Source organism: Talpa occidentalis, unplaced genomic scaffold, assembly GCF_014898055.3.
Source record: "Talpa occidentalis isolate TD23 unplaced genomic scaffold, MPIMG_talOcc4v2.1 talOcc4.14, whole genome shotgun sequence".
In the NCBI taxonomy this organism is placed as follows: Eukaryota; Metazoa; Chordata; class Mammalia; order Eulipotyphla; family Talpidae; genus Talpa; species Talpa occidentalis.
The window spans coordinates 13,317,321-13,334,815 of record NW_023601433.1 but is presented as its reverse complement, the minus strand read 5'-3'; the positions used below and the strand labels follow the sequence as shown (position 1 = coordinate 13,334,815).

Here is a 17,495-nt window from a genome sequence, read left to right as displayed (position 1 = left end):
CTTAAATGTGTTTTGTTCCACATTTTGTTAAAATACTGATGCAAAAAGAAAATCCATTCCCAGCCTGGACCATTGCCTTTGTGAAGTTGGCACAGTCTTTCCAGAGTGTGGGTTTTCTCCAAGGACCCCAGTTTCCTTCCATGTCCCAAAGCTGTGCTCATGAGGCTCATTGGCTTAACTCAGTTGTCCAAGTCAGGGCGAGTGTGTGAGTATGGGTGTGATGTGCCTCCAGATGGAAGGGTTGGGGTTCCACTGGCTCCCTGAATAGCTAGGGTAAGCTCCAGCCATTGGCCACCCTGGACTGGAATAAGCAGGTTGGAAAGTGAATGGCTGAAGATGATTGTTGAGTATTAGAAGTATTTTGGGTCGTTATTGAGAAGCTTGATGATGTTTTTGTAACCAGAAGTAGGCAATAGAAACATAATTCTTGTTTATGTTAATTAGCCTTTGGTGAAATTGGTTTCATCATGTGCCCATTTTGATTAAGTCACAGTTCCCAAGAACCTTTTGGCAATGATGTGTAATGAGGACTTAACTGTGTATTTAAATACTTGATAAAACAAGTTTTCCCTCATTTTTATTTTCAGATATTTTTGAGCTGTTTCCACATGTTTAGTTTTCTAAATAAACTTGAGAATCATTGGAGCTAACTTACCCCAGTATTCCACTGAGATTTTGCCTGGGCAACCTTACATTATAGTTCACTTGGGTACTTATTAGTAGGATCTGGGACTGTCTCATGTTATTCTCATGTATGTATTTTAGTCTTTGTGTCTTATGTTGCCTGAGAGGGTGTTTTCTATAGGCGTGGCCATTGTGTGTGTGTACAGATTTTATCCCATAAGTGATATAGACCTTAAAGTTAAGATAGAGGCACTGTGTGTCTGTTTGTTCTTAGCAAGGTGGTGGGTATCTGCAGGGTGCTGGTCTGGTGTAAGCCCTGGGGAGGTACGGAATACGAAAGTGCTGCAGAGATGCCGTCACCCCCAGGGAGTAGGAACTGTGTGCTCACTTGAGAGTAGCTGCTACCCCTTCTGCCATAGGAATCAGATCTCCGTTAACCCTTTTATTCAATGCTTGCTTTTGAGGGACCATTTTGGGCGACTGTTAGTGGCGACCTGTTAGTGGCGACTGTGTTCAAAGGAGTGTGGGGCCCGAGTTCTTCTGGCATCCCTATAGCGCTAATATGGCAAGTCCCCAGTGTCTGACCTTCTCTGTGAATGGTAGAGACCATTTTTAAGATGATGAGTGGCAGGGAGGAAGCTCAGTGACCTGAAGCACTGAGCACCTTGCTCCCTGCCTGGGAGGAAACTCCTGGAATTGTCCTGCCAGTTTCAGGGTTTGGGAATGGAGTGACTCTGGAAGGCATTCAGACCCTACAGGGTACAGCTCAGTGCTAAACTTCCTGGTGTGGGATATCGCTCCAGTCTTTGCACAGCTTTCAGCATTTTGGCCATTTGAGGGCCCCTGGTGATGGGAAACTTGGAGTGAATTAAGCATGTGGCTTAATCAGTAATTGTGCTCACACTCTGAGTGTCTGGACTGGATGAAATAATTATCTCCTCCATTCTTTGGGGAATATTCATAGTGCTGTGACTGCGACCATCTGGTATACCCGATCTCATAACAAGATGTGTTTTAGGCACCACAACAAGCAAGATGCTGTGCTGGGTGCCCTGGGGAATACTGAATGCAGAAGGTCTTTAGCTTATGACTTCCCTGGGGAGACACGGGAGAAGAAAGTATGTTCAGGGGCAAGTTAGGATCCTGGGCAGGGACTGCCTGGGGAACCCCTATGTCCCCTCCCTACTGACCCCCAATCCCACTACTTTTACTTGCTAAATACTTGCTGATTTGCTTCTTTCTCATTTCCAGCTGTTGTTGTTTAAGCTCTCATTAATTTTTTTTTAATTTTGGTAAAATACTGGTAACATACTTATCCTTTTAACCCTTTTTGAATACAAAGACTCTCATATCTTACTAGCAAAGTAAGTCTTTTAAATCAGTGAAAACTGTCATGCAAATTAAAAAAAGGCACATGTAGGGCTTCCCCTGGTGGCGCAGTGGTTGAGCGCTGGGTTGCAAGGCTGCCTGGCAGCCTCTGCAGCGCCAGTTCGATCCCTGGCCACCGGCGAGGGTCCCACAATAAAAAAAGGCACATGTAATACAAAAGTAATTGAAAGAATAAAGCAAACCTCTGGACACCCACTCAGCTTAAAAAGTAGAACATTAAAAAAAAAAGTAGAACATTAACGAACATTTGAACACCGGGTATGGATGCCCCTTTCCTGAAGCTTCCTTGAGAGACTATTCCCTTAGAACAGTCTCTTCTCAGCTCTCCCTTCCTCCAGCCTTCTGTCCCCCAGAGTCTCCTCCATGCTGGGTCCAGAGAGGTGGAGATGAGAGAGAAACCAGGTGATTGTGCTCTTGCTGAACATTGCGTAAGGACTCTGCATAGGTCTCGGGATAAAATGCATAGCTCTGGCAATTGGGGTGAGGGACCCCCCAGCCTTGGTGCCTGGAATCTTTGCAAGTAACCATGCCCCCTAACCCACTTCCTCTGCCCTCCCCTGTGTGTTCCTCTTCTCTGGGATGCAGGCAGTGAATCCTTCTAGTGGTGTCCTCCCTCCTGTACCCTCACCCCTTGGAACCTGGGGGGCTGCAGCCCAGCTTCAGCATCTCTGTAAGGTGCTTATCCTGGGGAGATCCTGGCCAGTCCAGTCACTGGATGGATGTTGTGTGATTTGGAGTGAGAAGGAAGAAGAGTTTTCTGTGTCAAGGAGGGCAGGACAGGCTTGTAGGGGAGGGGAAACTTCTCCCTATCTCGCTTCATCGTGTTGAGCAAAAGCTCCTTTCATTTTGAGAGCAAACAACCTGATCTTCGGGCCATTTGTTTGGTCACTTGGGCTGTCCAGATCGAGTGAGCATTTTCAAGGACCCATGAATGAGCTGGTGAGCTTCAGGGAAAGAAGCAGGGGACCTGGTATGGAGCCTCAGCCTCCCTTTCCTCTGCCCTGTGTACCCCCTTTCTCTTTGGCATGCATGCATCTCGATCCAAGACACGAGACAGCTGGGGTGAGGTGGTCACGTTATTTGAACAGATGTGTGTTAGTTTGTTCTGAGAAAGCAGGCTGGTGACACTCGGGTGCATCCTGGCATGATTCTTGGGGTGGCCGTGCTTTGTGGGGTTCTGACTTCTCTTTCTGATGTTCCTCCTCACAGTGGCTGCCTCCAGGGGATGATGGCCGTGTGAGCGTCCACCATGGCCAATCGGAAGCGTCAGAGCACAGCGAGCAGCATGCTAGACCACAGGGTGAGGCCGGGCCCCATGCCCCACAGCCAGGAGCCCGAGGGTGAGGACGTGGAGCTGCCCCTGGAGGAATATGAGCCCCAGGGCCTGGAGCTGGCCACCCTGCGGCCGGAGAGCCCCACGCCTGTGGAGCAGGAGTGCCATGACCACAGCCCGGACGGGGACTCCAGCTCTGACTATGTGAACAACACCTCAGAGGAAGAGGATTACGATGAGGGCCTCCCTGAGGAGGAGGAGGGCATCACCTACTACATCCGCTACTGTCCTGAGGACGACAGCTACTTGGAGGGCATGGACTGCAACGGGGAGGGGTACCTGGCCCACGGCGCACACCACCTGGAGACGGATGAGTGCCAGGAGGCGGTGGAGGAGTGGACGGACTCGGCAGGCCCACACCCGCATGGCCATGAGGACCAAGGCAGCCCGGACTACCGAGACGGTCACCTCCCCATCCCAGAGGACGAGTCTTCCGTCCTGGAGGCCCAGGACCAGGAAGAAGGGGTCCACTACTGTCCCAGCGAAGAGGGCTACCAGGACTACTACCCCGCAGAGGCCAACGGGAACACAGGGGGTGCGGCCCCCTATCGCCCCCGGCGTGGGGATGGGGAACTGGAGGACCAGGAAGAGGACATTGATCAGATCGTGGCTGAGATCAAGATGAGCTTGAGTATGACCAGCATCGCCAGTGCCGGGGACACCAGCCCTGAGCACACCCTCGGGCAGGGACCTGAGCCAGCAGCTGGGGACCTCACGGAGGCCTGCCCGCCCAGCGAGGCCAGCCGAGGTCCCAGCAGGCATGAGGGAAGGCCCAAGTCACTGAACCTCCCTCCTGAGGCCAAACACTCTGGAGACCCCCAGAGAGGCTTCAAGACCAAGAGCAGGACTCCAGAGGACAGGCCAAAGTGGCCCCAAGAGCAGGTAGGATGCTGGCCATTTGCAGGGAAGGGGTGGAGGGGCCTAGAGAGTGAAGGAGGTTGGGGTAGAGCCTGCACAGATGTGGAGGCAGATGCGCGGGCTTAGCGCTTCCTTCAGAGGCAGCTTGTGTGTGCACGTTCTGGCCACTCAGCAGGGGCATCTGCAATGCCAGACAGGCTCGTGGAGGGCTGGTTGGTAGCTAGTTGCTCCTGGAGACACCCCACTCAGCCATAAGAGGTTGGGTCTCTAGCCTGCTTGCCCTGGATCTGCTCGTCGTTGGGGTGGAAGTTGGGGGTGATTTCTTCAGGCTGGCAGGACATCTGCGAGGGTGTGGGGTTGCTGGTGAGCACGCACTGCTGTGCCAGCAGTGGGATGCCCCAGGGGCAAGGGCCTGTGACCTGGGTACACTTCACAGGGGTATCAAATCCCACTGACCCTTCTCTGCAAGCCCTGGGGACCTTGGTGTGCTATGCAATTTGTTCTAAATAACTATTTGAAAAGAATTATTTGAAGGTTTGACAAAGCACTCAAGGAAGAATTGCATGCTCGTGAAGCCAATGGATTTAAGTAAAATTGTATTTTTTTTTAATTATAGCAAAGTAAGTGTGTATTTTAATAAACACAGTTGAAAAGCTGCCTTTCAGGGAAAAAAATACAGTGGTCATATAAAGATGTGATTCTTAGGACTCCTATATAAGAAAATATATATGTGCGTGTGTGTTTGCGTGTATATATACACATGCAAAATAAACTGCTATTTGACCAATTATGGTACAAATAATAATTAACTGCTTTCATATTTTTTAAACTGTTAATTTTTATTTTCCCCCAGAAGAGTTCATGAGTTTGAAAAATACACACATACACACATATACACACACACACATGCTTTCTATCTGGTGAGAACTTGTGTTCAGAAGTCACATTGACTTGCTATTAGATTTCTGGCACTTGCATTTTTTTAAATTTCAATATTTTATTTTATATAATTCTTACATCTTTTTTCATCTTTGCACAATGTATGCATTTTCATTTTGGTTATATTCCCCATACAATTGCATCTCCCCCCTTATTTTGACTCTAGTCCTTCCTTTCCCCGCCCCCACCCCGTAGTGTGTCTCTGGTTTATAGTTGCTTGTTGATTTTGATTTTCACTTTGTATTGATTAGTCTTTTTCCTGGTCTCTTATTTAGGTTTTCTAAATTCCTGCTATGAGTGAGACCATCCGGTATTTTTCTTTTTCTTTCTGACTTATTTCGCTGAGCATGATCCCTTCTAGCTCCGTCCATGTGGCTGCAAACTGCATGAGTTTATCTTTTTTGATTGCTGAGTAATATTCCATTGTGTATATGTACCACATCTTCTTGATCCAGTCATCTATTTTTGGGCATTTGGGTTGTTTCCATCTATTTTTGGGCATTTGGGTTGTTTGGGCATTTGGGTAAATACCTAGGAGTGGAATTGCTGGATCATATGGAAGCTCTATCTAGTAGGTTGAGGAATCTCCACACAGCTCTCCAAAGTGGTTGGACCAGTTTGCACTCCCAGCAACAGTGCAGGAGAGTTCCTTTTTCTCCACAACCTCGCCAACATTTGTTGTTGCTAGTTTTTTTAATATGTGCCATTCTCACTGGTGTAAGATGGTATCTCATGGTAGTTTTGATTTGCATTTCCCTGATGACAAGTGATGTTGAATATTTTTTCATATACCTGTTGGCCATTTGCATTTCTTCTTCAGAGAAGTTTCTTTTTAGCTCTTCTGCCCATATTTTGACTGGATTATTTTCTTTGTTGTTGAGTCTCATCAGCTCTTCGTAGATTTTTGTCATCAGTCCTTTATCATTAGCGTTGTGTGCAAAAATGTTCTCCCAGTTGGTGGGGTTTCTCTTTGTTTTGGTTATTGTCTCTTTTGCTGTGCAGAAGCTCTTTAATTTGATGTAGTCCCAGCTGTTTATCTTTGCCTTCACTATCACTGCTTTGGGTGATGTGTCTGTAAAGATGTCTTTGATGTGCATGTCATGTAGTGTTTTGCCTATATTTCCTTCTATGTATTTTATGGTTTCAGGTCTTATGTCTAGTTCTTTAATCCATTTTGAGTTGGCTTTTGTGCATGGTGTGAGGTAGTGGTCAAGCTTCATTCTTTTGCATGTAGCAACCAGTTTTTCCAGCACCATTTATTGAACAAACTTTCTTTGCTCCAGTGCATATTCTTTGCCCCTTTGTCAAATATTAGTTGACCATAAATCTGTGGGTTTATTTCTGGATTTCTATTCGATTCCATTGGTCTGGCACTTGCATTTTGATGCCACCAAGGAGACCCAAGATTCATACTTTTTAAATTGTGGTCCATGCCGAGCCACACTGGCACCCCTGGGGAACCCCACCCAGCCTACTGAATCCCAGTCGGTAGTTCAACAAGATGCCACCTTCCAGTCTGAGAAACTATGAGGTGCAAGACCTCCCTCAGAGGAAAAGTTGCCTGGCCCCTTACCTCTTTTTTTTTTTTAGAGCTTGAAAAATTATCTCCTGGATACTTTTAACAGGAATAAATAGTATTTTATTTAGTTATTGCACAGACAACAATATTACAATAGAAACAGATATGGGAAGGTCGAGACAACGTGCCCCATGGTCCCCAGCACCCTAGATGAGCTAGTTTCATTTTTTCCTTCCTTTTCAGACTCTAACACAGAACACAAAAATGTGTGGAGCTGTCATTCTAAGTCCACAGATGGTTTTGCCATCCAGCTTTTAAAATCTGACATGAACAGTTTTCCTTTGCCAACCAGCTCTCATGGTTAGGTTACTGATGTTGGCTCTTCCATGTGGGAGATCCGCCATGAGTTTGTGCATACCCGCTATCCAGCACGTGGTTGCAAATGTCATTCTCTATTTTTTTAATTCAATTTTTATTGAGTTGCCATTCATTTACACCCCTGTATAATCCCGGGTGTACAGCTTCCTGGGCAAGTGTTGAGGCATCTTCTCTAACGCAGATGCCACCATAGCATCTTTGTATGAATTGTGTTTCTTTCTTTCTGTTTATTGGAGGATAAATTCCTGTGCAGTGCATACTGAACATCTGCCTAGGACTCTCTACTTGTCTCTCTTCTGGGAAGGTTCCGTTCATCCCCTTTATCTTTTCAGGTTTAATGCTTCTCCATGTCCAATGGATCACTCTGTGCACTGGAAATGGTGCCTTTTGCTTGCAGATGTTTTCTTTAGAATTTCACTCACCTTTTCGTTTTCTCTGTAGCACTTTTTAAGACATGGATGACTCATCTGTCACCTTTCCACCTCCTTTGGGTACAGAGGGATTTATTGTCTGCTTTGCATTCCCAAACTGGGAGGATGAACATCACGGAGGGAATTGCTTTAGTCTGACTGATATAAAAAATGAGTTGCTCCGTGTGTAGGAAATGAAATGCGTGCTCTCCGGAGGTCTCTGGCGCTGGCGCTGCAGGATGCTGTGCATTCTGAACAGGCTCCAGGTTGCAGGTTGACTCCCCACTTGTACGGCTGTGATGAAACGAGAGGTCTGAACTGGGGGGGAAGCGGGATAAGAGAGAGCCCAGAGGAGATGGTCTCAAATTGCAGGAAGAAGGGAGATGAGTGTGGGACCGGAGGGGACCTATGTGTGAACGTTTTTGAGTTAAAAGTTACTTCAACATAAATCAGGTTCATTGAGGAAAATTTGGAAATAAAGGCAGAAACTATTTTGCCATGTGGCATTATAGATTTCCATTGTTTAGAGCTTTCAAATCAAAGAAATGGACTACTGGTATTTCCCCAAGCATCCTCTGAACAGTCAGTGAGCTGTAGACATTTGATCTTCATTATTCATGAATAATTTGTGGACTTGCATACTTGATAAAATTTATTGGTAACCCTGAAATCAACCCACTAGGCGTTTCCCAAGGTCATTGGCAGTCACATGCAGGAAAGGTAAAAATTGGAGTCACTCCAGGAATTCGAAAAAGGAGGGCCTCCCTGGTGGCGCAGTGGTTGAGCGCTGGGTTGCGAAGCTGCCTGCGGCCTCTGCAGCGCCGGTTCGATCCCCGGAGCACTGTACTTAGGTCCTTCTGCCTGCTCTGCTCCCCGCTCTGGCTCTGGTGAATTCTCTCACCCTCCCGCGCTTCTGACTGTACCCAGTGCATGTATAAACAAAACAAACAAACAAACAAATAAATAAATAAAAACATGCCTCTATTTAAAAAAAAAATTTAAGAACAAACGAGGCAGCAAGCGGGACTGTGAGCGGAAAGGAACTATTGCAGCCACCACACCCCGTGAACGGGAGCTGAGGCGAACCCTGCAGGATCCGCCGCGGCGGTGAGCAAACGGCTCCGGGCGCCATTAGAGAAGAACAAAGACCCCGGGAGACGCGCACACAGCCCGGGCTGCCGGTAAGCTGGCGCGGAAACGCGGAGTGCTCGGCGCGCTTGAAAAGCAAGTGCAGACCTGGATCGCGGCTGCCCAGGTCCCCGCGCCTGCGACCTAGGCTTGCGGGGAGACGACCTAGGCTTGCGGGGAGACGCGCGGAGGTCCTCACTGAGGTGAAGGTCCCTCCCTGAGTGAGCAGGATCCAGGCACCCAGGCACGGGAGCGGTGCAAAAGGCGCCATTCCCACGCCACTGAACTGGGCTACAGCCCGCGTCCTGGAACTGAGGGCTTTGAACTGAGACCCGGGGCACGAAAATTCGGGGCGTGGTTTCTCCACGACGGTGGGGCACAAGGCAGACACAGCACCCCAAAGCTGTTGAGGTGTACCCTACCATTCCCGCTCTGTTCTCTGTCCCACGGGGTGGGGGGAGGCGAAAAACAGCCCCCCAAGGACAATAGGAGAGATCTCTGGCGCCACCTAGCGACCAGGAAAAAAAAGTCACTAACACCCTATAAAACAGGACATTTCTTAAGACTGCTTGAAAAGGGCAGAAGGTTTCTGGAGGACCCAGTGGCCAGCCGGGAAGTTATTCCACGCCAGGCCCCTTCCGACCAGCAGTCTGAGCCCACAGAGGGAGCAGGCACCCACGTCCGGGGCAGACCGGGTGCGCAGAAGAGTGTGCCTGAAACCGGAGGCGCAGGGACTGCATCCCGCTTCGCCATTTGAGAACAGGGACATTTCTTCAGTAAAAACTGCCTAAAACCAGCAGAAAGCTCCCCCAGAAGACAGAGATGGCTCCTGGAAGAGCCAGAGGGGAGCGGAGAAGTTCACCCAAGATGTCAGTCAGTCCGAGCAACACAGTGTCCCAACGCATACGACAAATTAGAAAACAGACAGTAGGGAATAGAAGAACCACACGCAACCTAAAAACTCCTCAGGAAAGAAGCACACCACAAAAAGAAAACCACTCCCCAGATTGCAACGACAGCAACTTGGAAGAACTTCTGAGCCTTCCAGAAAGAGAATTTAAAATTGCCATGATTAAAAAAGTGATAGATCAGAAGAAGGAAATTGAGTCCCTAAAGAGGGAAGTAAGAGAAATGCAGGAGATCAAAGAATTAATGGAGGAACTAAAGAACTCTGGGAAAAGCAATGAAAGCAGAATAGATGAAATGGAAGAACGAATAAGTAATCTTGAAGACACAGAAATAAAAAGAACCAAAACAGAAAAGGAAAGAGAAGTACGAAGGAAAAAGAATGAAGAAAGACTTCGGGAACTATCTGACTCCATGAGGAAAGGAAATATAAGAGTTATAGGAATTCCAGAAGGAGAGGAGAGAGATGTAGGAACAGAGAAAATATTCATGGATATAATTGAAGAGAACTTCCCAAATGAGAAGAAGGAGCTGAAAATTGATATACAAGAAGCAAGAAGAACACCAAACTTCCACGACGAAAGGAAAAACACAGCAAGACACATAATAGTAAAGCTCCCAAGAATCCAGGACAAGGAAAAAATAATGAAGCTGACAAGAGGGAAGAAACAGATAACATTCAAAGGAAAACCAATCAGGCTGACATCAGACTTCTCTGAAGAAACACTACGGGCAAGGAGAGAGTGGAGGGACATAGTCAACAGACTCCAAGAAAACAGATGCCAACCAAGAATACTCTATCCCGCAAAGCTCTCTTTCCTCCATGAAGAAAGAATATGGACCTTCCCAGACAAAGAGAAACTCCGGAATTTCATTGCGACTAAACCCCCACTCCAAAAAATACTACAAGGAATCCTAAAGCCAGAACCTCAGAGTGACGAATAACAACGAAAGAAGACCAAAAAAAAAAAAGTTATTAAAAGAATAAATAAATAAAATCAAAGGAAAGACAAACATAATGGCAAATACAGATGCTAACATATCAATATTAACTCTAAATGTAAATGGACTAAACTCTTCATAAAAAGACACAGAGTTGCAGCCTGGATTAAGAAACAAAACCCAACCTTTTGCTGTCTCCAGGAAACACATTTAGCTACAAAAGATAAAAATAGGCTCAAAGTCAAAGGATGGAAAACAATCCTACAAGCAAATGGGCCAAAAAAGAAAGCAGGAACAGCTATACTTATATCAGATAAAACAGACTTCAAACTCAAAAAAATAAAAAGAGACCCCAATGGTCACTACATTATGATTAAGGGGACAATACTTCAAGAAGAAATAACACTCATTAACATATACTCACCAAACGAAAGAGCACCAAAATATATCAGACAACTGTTGTCCTCTCTGAAAACAGACATCAGAGAAAACACATATGTAGTGGGAGACTTCAACACACCACTATCAACAATGGATAGATCAACAAGACAAAAAATAAGTAAAGAAACTAAAGCTCTAAATAAGGACCTAGAGCATTTGGGCTTAACAGACATCTATAGAACACTAAACCCAAAAAAAACGGAGTACACATTCTTCTCAAGCGCACACGGATCATTCTCCAGGATCGATCACATACTGGGGCACAAGACAAACATCAACAGATACACCAAGATTGAAATCATACCAACCATCTTTTCTGACCACGAAGGCATCAAACTAGAAATAAATCATAAAAAGAAGGCAAGGAACTATCCTACCTCATGGAGATTAAAAGCCACACTACTGGAAGACCACTGGACTAACGAGGAGATCAAAGAAGAAATTAAAAAATTCTTTGAATTGAATGACAAGGAGGACACCAATATCCTAAATGTATGGGATGCAGCAAAAGCAGTAATAAGAGGAAAATATATAGCAATAGAAGCTCACATCAAAAAACAAGAAAGAACTCAAAGAAACAACCTAATCTCGAAGCTCAAAGATCTAGAAAAAGAACAACAAAAAAACCCCAGAACCAGTAGAAGAAAAGAAATAATAAAAACCAAAGCAGAAATAAATGAAATTGAAACTAAAAAAACAATCCAAAAGATCAATGAAACCAAGAGCTGGTTCTTTGAAAAAATAAATAAAATAGACAAACCCCTAGCCAGGCTCACAAAGGAAAAAAGGGAGAAAGCACAAATACACAGAATCATAAATGAAAGAGGAGAAATCACAACGGACACAGCAGAAATCAAAAGAATAATCAGTAACTACTATGAACAGTTATATGGAAACAAGTTCAACAATCTAGAGGAGATGGACAAATTCCTACAACTCTACAATCACCCAAAGCTAGATAAAGAAGAAATAGAACACCTAAACAGACCAATTACAAGCAGCGAAATTGAAATGGTAATTAAAAACCTCCCCAAAAACAAAAGCCCAGGACCTGATGGATTTACAAATGAATTCTACCAAACATTCAGAGACGAATTAGTGCCTATCCTTCACAAACTCTTCCAAAAAATTGAGAAGGAAGGGACAATACCAAACACGTTCTATGAAGCCAATATTACACTAATACCAAAACCGAATAAGGACAACACAAAAAAGGAAAACTATAGGCCAATCTCCCTAATGAACACTGATGCAAAAATCCTCAATAAAATTTTAGCTATCAGAATCCAACAATGTATCCATAAGATAATTCACCACGACCAAGTTGGATTCATTCCAGGGGCAGAAGGATGGTTTAACATCCGAAAATCAATCAACGTTATCCAACACATCAACAAAAAGAAATATAAAAACCATATGATAATATCAATAGATGCTGAGAAAGCTTTCGACAAAGTGCAACACCCATTCATGATAAAAGCCCTTGAAATTCTTGGGATACAAGGCACATACCTCAACATCATAAAGGCCATCTATGACAAGCCAACAGCCAGTATCATTCTCAATGGTGAAAAGCTGAAAGCAATTCCATTAAGATCTGGAACAAGACAAGGATGTCCACTCTCACCACTGCTTTTCAATATAATACTGGAAGTCCTAGCCAGAGCAATAAGACAAGAGAAAGACATCCAAGGAATCCAAATAGGAAAAGAAGAAGTCAAACTATCACTATTTGCAGATGATATGATAATATACATAGAGAACCCCAAAATCTCCACAGAAAAACTAATTCAACTCATCAATCAATTCAGTAAAGTGGCAGGATACAAAATCAACACGCAAAAGTCAGTGGCCTTCCTATACACAAACAATAAATCTGAAGAAGAAGAAATAAAAAAAACCATCCCTTTTATTATTGAAACAAAAAAATCAAATATTTGGGAATAAATCTAACAAAAGAGGTAAAGGACCTATACAAAGAAAACTATAAAACACTGTTAAAAGAAATAGAAGAAGACACAAAGAAATGGAAAGACATCCCCTGCTCATGGATTGGAAGAATAAACATTATTAAAATGGCCATCCTACCAAAAGCAATATACAGATTCAATGCTATTCCAATCAAAATCTCAATGGCATTCTTCAAAGAAATAGAACAATTATTGATGAAATTCATATGGAATCACCAAAAACCCCGAATAGCCAAAGCTCTACTGAAAAAAAAAGAAGAAAATGGAGGCATCACACTCCCAGACTTCAAACTATACTACAAAGCCATAATCATCAAAACTGCATGGTATTGGAACAAGAACAGACATACAGACCAATGGAATCGAATAGAAAATCCAGAAATAAACCCACAGATTTATGGTCAACTAATCTTTGACAAAGGAGCAAAGACTATGCATTGGAGCAAAGAAAGTTTGTTCAATAAATGGTGCTGGGAAAACTGGGTCGCTACATGCAAAAGAATGAAGCTTGACCACTACCTCACACCATACACAAAAATCAACTCAAAATGGATTAAAGAACTAGACATAAGACCTGAAACCATAAAATACATAGAAGGAAATATAGGCGAAACACTACGGGATTTGCACATCAAAGACATCTTTACAGACACATCACCCAAAGCAGTGATAGTGAAGAGAAAGATAAACAGCTGGGACTACATCAAATTAAAGAGCTTCTGCACAGCAAAAGAGACAATAACAAAAACAAAGAGAAACCCCACCAACTGGGAGAACATTTTTGCACCCAACACTAATGATAAAGGACTGATCACAAAAATCTGCAAAGAGCTGATGAGACTCAGCAACAACAAAGAAAATAATCCAGTCAAAAAATGGGCAGAAGAGCTAAAAAGAAACTTCTCTGAAGAGGAAATGCAAATGGCCAACAGACATATGAAAAAATGTTCAACATCACTTGTAATCAGGGAAATGCAAATCAAAACTACCATGAGATACCATCTCACACCAGTGAGAATGGCACATATTAAAAAAACTAGCAACAACAAATGTTGGCGAGGATGTGGAGAAAAAGGAACTCTTGTGCACTGTTGGTGGGAGTGCAAACTGGTCCAACCACTATGGAGAGCTGTGTGGAGATTTCTGGACCTACTAAACATAGAGCTTCCATATGATCCAGCAATTCCACTCCTAGGTATTTACCCAAAGGACACAGAAACATCAATTCCAAAGAGCACCTGCACTCCTATGTTTATAGCAGCACTGTTTACAATAGCTAAGCTTTGGAAACAACCCAAATGCCCAAAAATAGATGACTGGATCAAGAAGATGTGGTACATATATACCATGGAATATTACTCAGCATTCAAAAAAGATAAACACATGCAATTTGCAGCAACATGGATGGCACTGGAAGGGATCATGCTCAGCGAAATAAGCCAAAAAGAAAAAGAAAAATACCGGATGGTCTCACTCATAGCAGGAATCTAGAAAACTTAAATAAGGGACCAGGAAAATGAATATAAGAAAGTGAAAATCAAAATCAACAAAAAAACTATGAACCAGAGACACTTTTTGGGGGGTGGGGGGCGGGAGGGGAAGGATTGGGGTCAGAATGGGGCGTTTGCAATTGTATGGGGGAATATAAAAATAAAATTTAATATTTAAAAAAAATAAAAAAAAAAATAAAAAAAAATTTAAAAAAGGAGACATTCCTCCTTTTTCTGTAGCTCTCATGCTATAAACAAGTGTCCTTTCCAAGGTCTATTTGGTGCCACAGTTTTTGCATATTGTGCTTTTTGTTGAGAGTAGAGTGACACCTGAGTGTATTACTGAGGCACTGTCTGGTGTCCCTAAGCACAAGAAGGCTGCCACGTGCCTTATGGAAAAAATGTGTCTGTGTCCGATAAGCTTCCTTAGGGCTGTAATGTGTTGAGTTAAAGTGCTATTGGCTGTGAGTTCAGCGTAAATGAACCAACTCCCTGGTGCATCCAGAAGACAGTAGAGGAAATTCACCAACTGGTATAGCAGCCCTCTCTGGAAGGGGCATCAACATCTCTAGGGTGGATGGAGGGATGGGAAGGTGGTTGAATTTGTGGATTGATGAGGTGACCATCCAGCAAGGCAGCCTAGTGGATGAGTTTGTTGTGGGACTGAAAAGCAAAGAAATTTACAGTCTTCTTGTCCAGGTCAGGGAGCATTTTATGATGAAGATATATGGCATATGGGCCTCCCTGGTGGCGCAGGGGTTAAAGACAGTGCTATCCAGCTATCGCCAGCCACTGCAGCACGAGTTCAATCCCCGGCTGGCCAAGGGAACTGATCCACATGGAGCAGCAGACCTCTCCTGTCTCACCTACTGCTCCCCTTAGCAGTGTATTTCAGTAGATCTGCCTGTTCTGTTCCCCATTCTGTCTCTGGTGTGTCCTTTCACACACCCCCACCCGTATCTCTGGCCTACACCCCAGTTCTAATATGCATAAATAAATAAATAATTCTTTAAAAAAAAAAAAAAGAAAGATAGGGCCTCCCTGGTGGCACAGGCGGTTGAGTGCTTTGTTGTGAAGCCATCCGCAGCCTCTGCAGCGCTGGTTCGATCCCGACCAGCCGGCGAGGGTCCCACATGGTGCAGAAGACCTCTCCTGTCTTGCCCGCTGCTCCCCTCAGCAGTGTATTTCATCATTCTGCCTGTTCTGCTCCCCACTCTGTCTCTGGTGAATCCTCTCATCCTCCCACGCATCTGGCCTGTACTCCGGTTCTTGTATAAAAAAATAAAATAAATCTTTAAAAGCAATAATTAAAAAAATAATAAAAAGATATGACATAATTATTTGTCAGCAACACATATTAAATAAGGTGTTTCTAAATAGAGACACCCATAAAAGGTTATGATTGATGGATTGATGGAAATCTGGTGACCAGAGATGGCAGGACCTCAGCCTGTGTTTCTCCTAGGAGTGGTGGGTCACCGCTGGCCCCTTCAGTGTCCACGGCATCTTTATAGCCTGTGACTACAAAGAAAAGGAGAACTGACTGTCTTGGATGAGCAGACAAGTTTGAGAAACTGCTGCCAAGCTTCCCCTTCTTGGAGATTCACTCCGAGTGTGTACATGAGCCCCATACAGTCCCAGACTCAGCAGGACACCGCCAACCCTGTTGGCCAGTGTAACCCCAATAAGGGCTTGGCCATCAAGCCCTTTTCTCTCCATGCAGGATTTTTCAGGAAAATAACCACTGCAGTTCGCATCCCAGGGGCAGCCAGCCAGAAGTCATGACTTCTTAAGACCTTGCCCTGTATGGCTCAGTGCCAGGGTGATTCATCATCACCCCAAAGTGATGAGATGGGAAAGTGTTCACTTTTGTCACCATTGGGACTCTTGGTTTCTGAGGACTTAACTTCCCAGCTGTGGGCTGCCCTGGGTGATGCCGGAGTGATGGGGGTGGCTGCCCATGGCACTGGGGCTCCCTGGGGTGCACCTCTGTGAATCCAACAGCAATCAAAGAGACAGGGGTTAGTTTGTTCCCACTTTACAGACAAGGCAGTTGATTCTTATGTGGAATAAGCACCATAGCCATGGTGACGTAGCTTAAGGGGGGGTAAATGACCCGTGTGATGTCAACATTTATGCCTCTCACCCTGAACAGCACAGCTTGAAGGGTGTCTGGAAGTGTTAATGCCTGGTTATGCCCAGGATGCACTTGACCCTGCCTGTTGGGGCATGAGCTAATGTGGGAGACTGGGTGGTCCTCCCCCTGGCTGCCTGTGGTCTAGTCCACTAAGTCGCCTGCTGACCTGGTGTTACAGGGCTGTCATGGTGCCAGTGAGGGGAACTGTGGGCGAGCGGCCTCCTGTCTGTCAGATTGTCCCAACATCCTAACTTCGCAGGGGCTCCAGCCATAGATCGAATGGGTCAAGTGGAAATAAGTCATGTGGCATTTTTCTTAATTTTGTTGAGCTTTGTTGACATGCACTGTTGATTAAAGGAAGCATGAGTTGTGTGTCCAGCCAAGGTGTATTGAACGCTGAGGCGGCATTTCCGCATCCAACTCTGTGGCCTTCCTAAACCTCTGCCAGGCAGTGAGTGTGGAGGGCGGGCTCTACTGGGCTGGGCTTGGAGCCCCAGGGATGAGTTTTTGTCACCTAGCAAGTTGCTGACCCCTTGAAGAGGGATTTGCTCATCACTGGTCCCCACAGGCTGCTCTGCCACAGTCCTGGAGCAGCGTCCTAGCCTATTTGTCCAGCACCAAAGTGTGTGGTGCAGCAGACCTGCAGGGTGATGGGCGTGGAAGGTTCTTTTGGTGTCTCAGTGTCCTGCTGAGTTTGGCAAGAACTGAGTTGATTCTTTTACTTCCCGCCCACCCCAACATGTTTCCTTGTGTCGTGTGTCATAAGGTACTTTAAAAATATCCACTCAGTGCCTGCAATTCTCTAATAGACTTATTTCCCTGGGTCTTGGCGATTTCTAGGGCTGTAGGCATTGCCTGTCCTGCTCCTTGCCCCCGTGGGTGGGGGCACATCAGCGCCCCCTTGGCCATCAAGTTGATAATGTTTGATTACACAGCTGTGTGGGACGGCTCTGTATGACGGGCTGGCAATCCAAATGCATGTTTGATTAGTTGGGGTTTCCAGGATTTCTTTTTATCATTGGCTCTGCCAG

General features: G+C 45.0%; 1 protein-coding gene across 3 annotated transcripts in view; it reads left to right on the top strand.

Moving 5' to 3' along the window:
* The window catches only part of APBA2 (amyloid beta precursor protein binding family A member 2), a 206,777-nt gene that overhangs the window by 137,739 nt on the left and 51,543 nt on the right, over nucleotides 1–17,495 (top strand). For all 3 annotated transcript variants that reach the window (XM_037510098.1, XM_054694791.1, XM_037510099.2), the window contains exon 4: nucleotides 3,223–4,228. In XM_037510098.1, coding sequence (XP_037365995.1) covers nucleotides 3,263–4,228 — 966 coding nt within the window. In that variant the 5' untranslated portion in view covers nucleotides 3,223–3,262. The remainder of the gene's footprint in view (nucleotides 1–3,222; nucleotides 4,229–17,495) is intronic.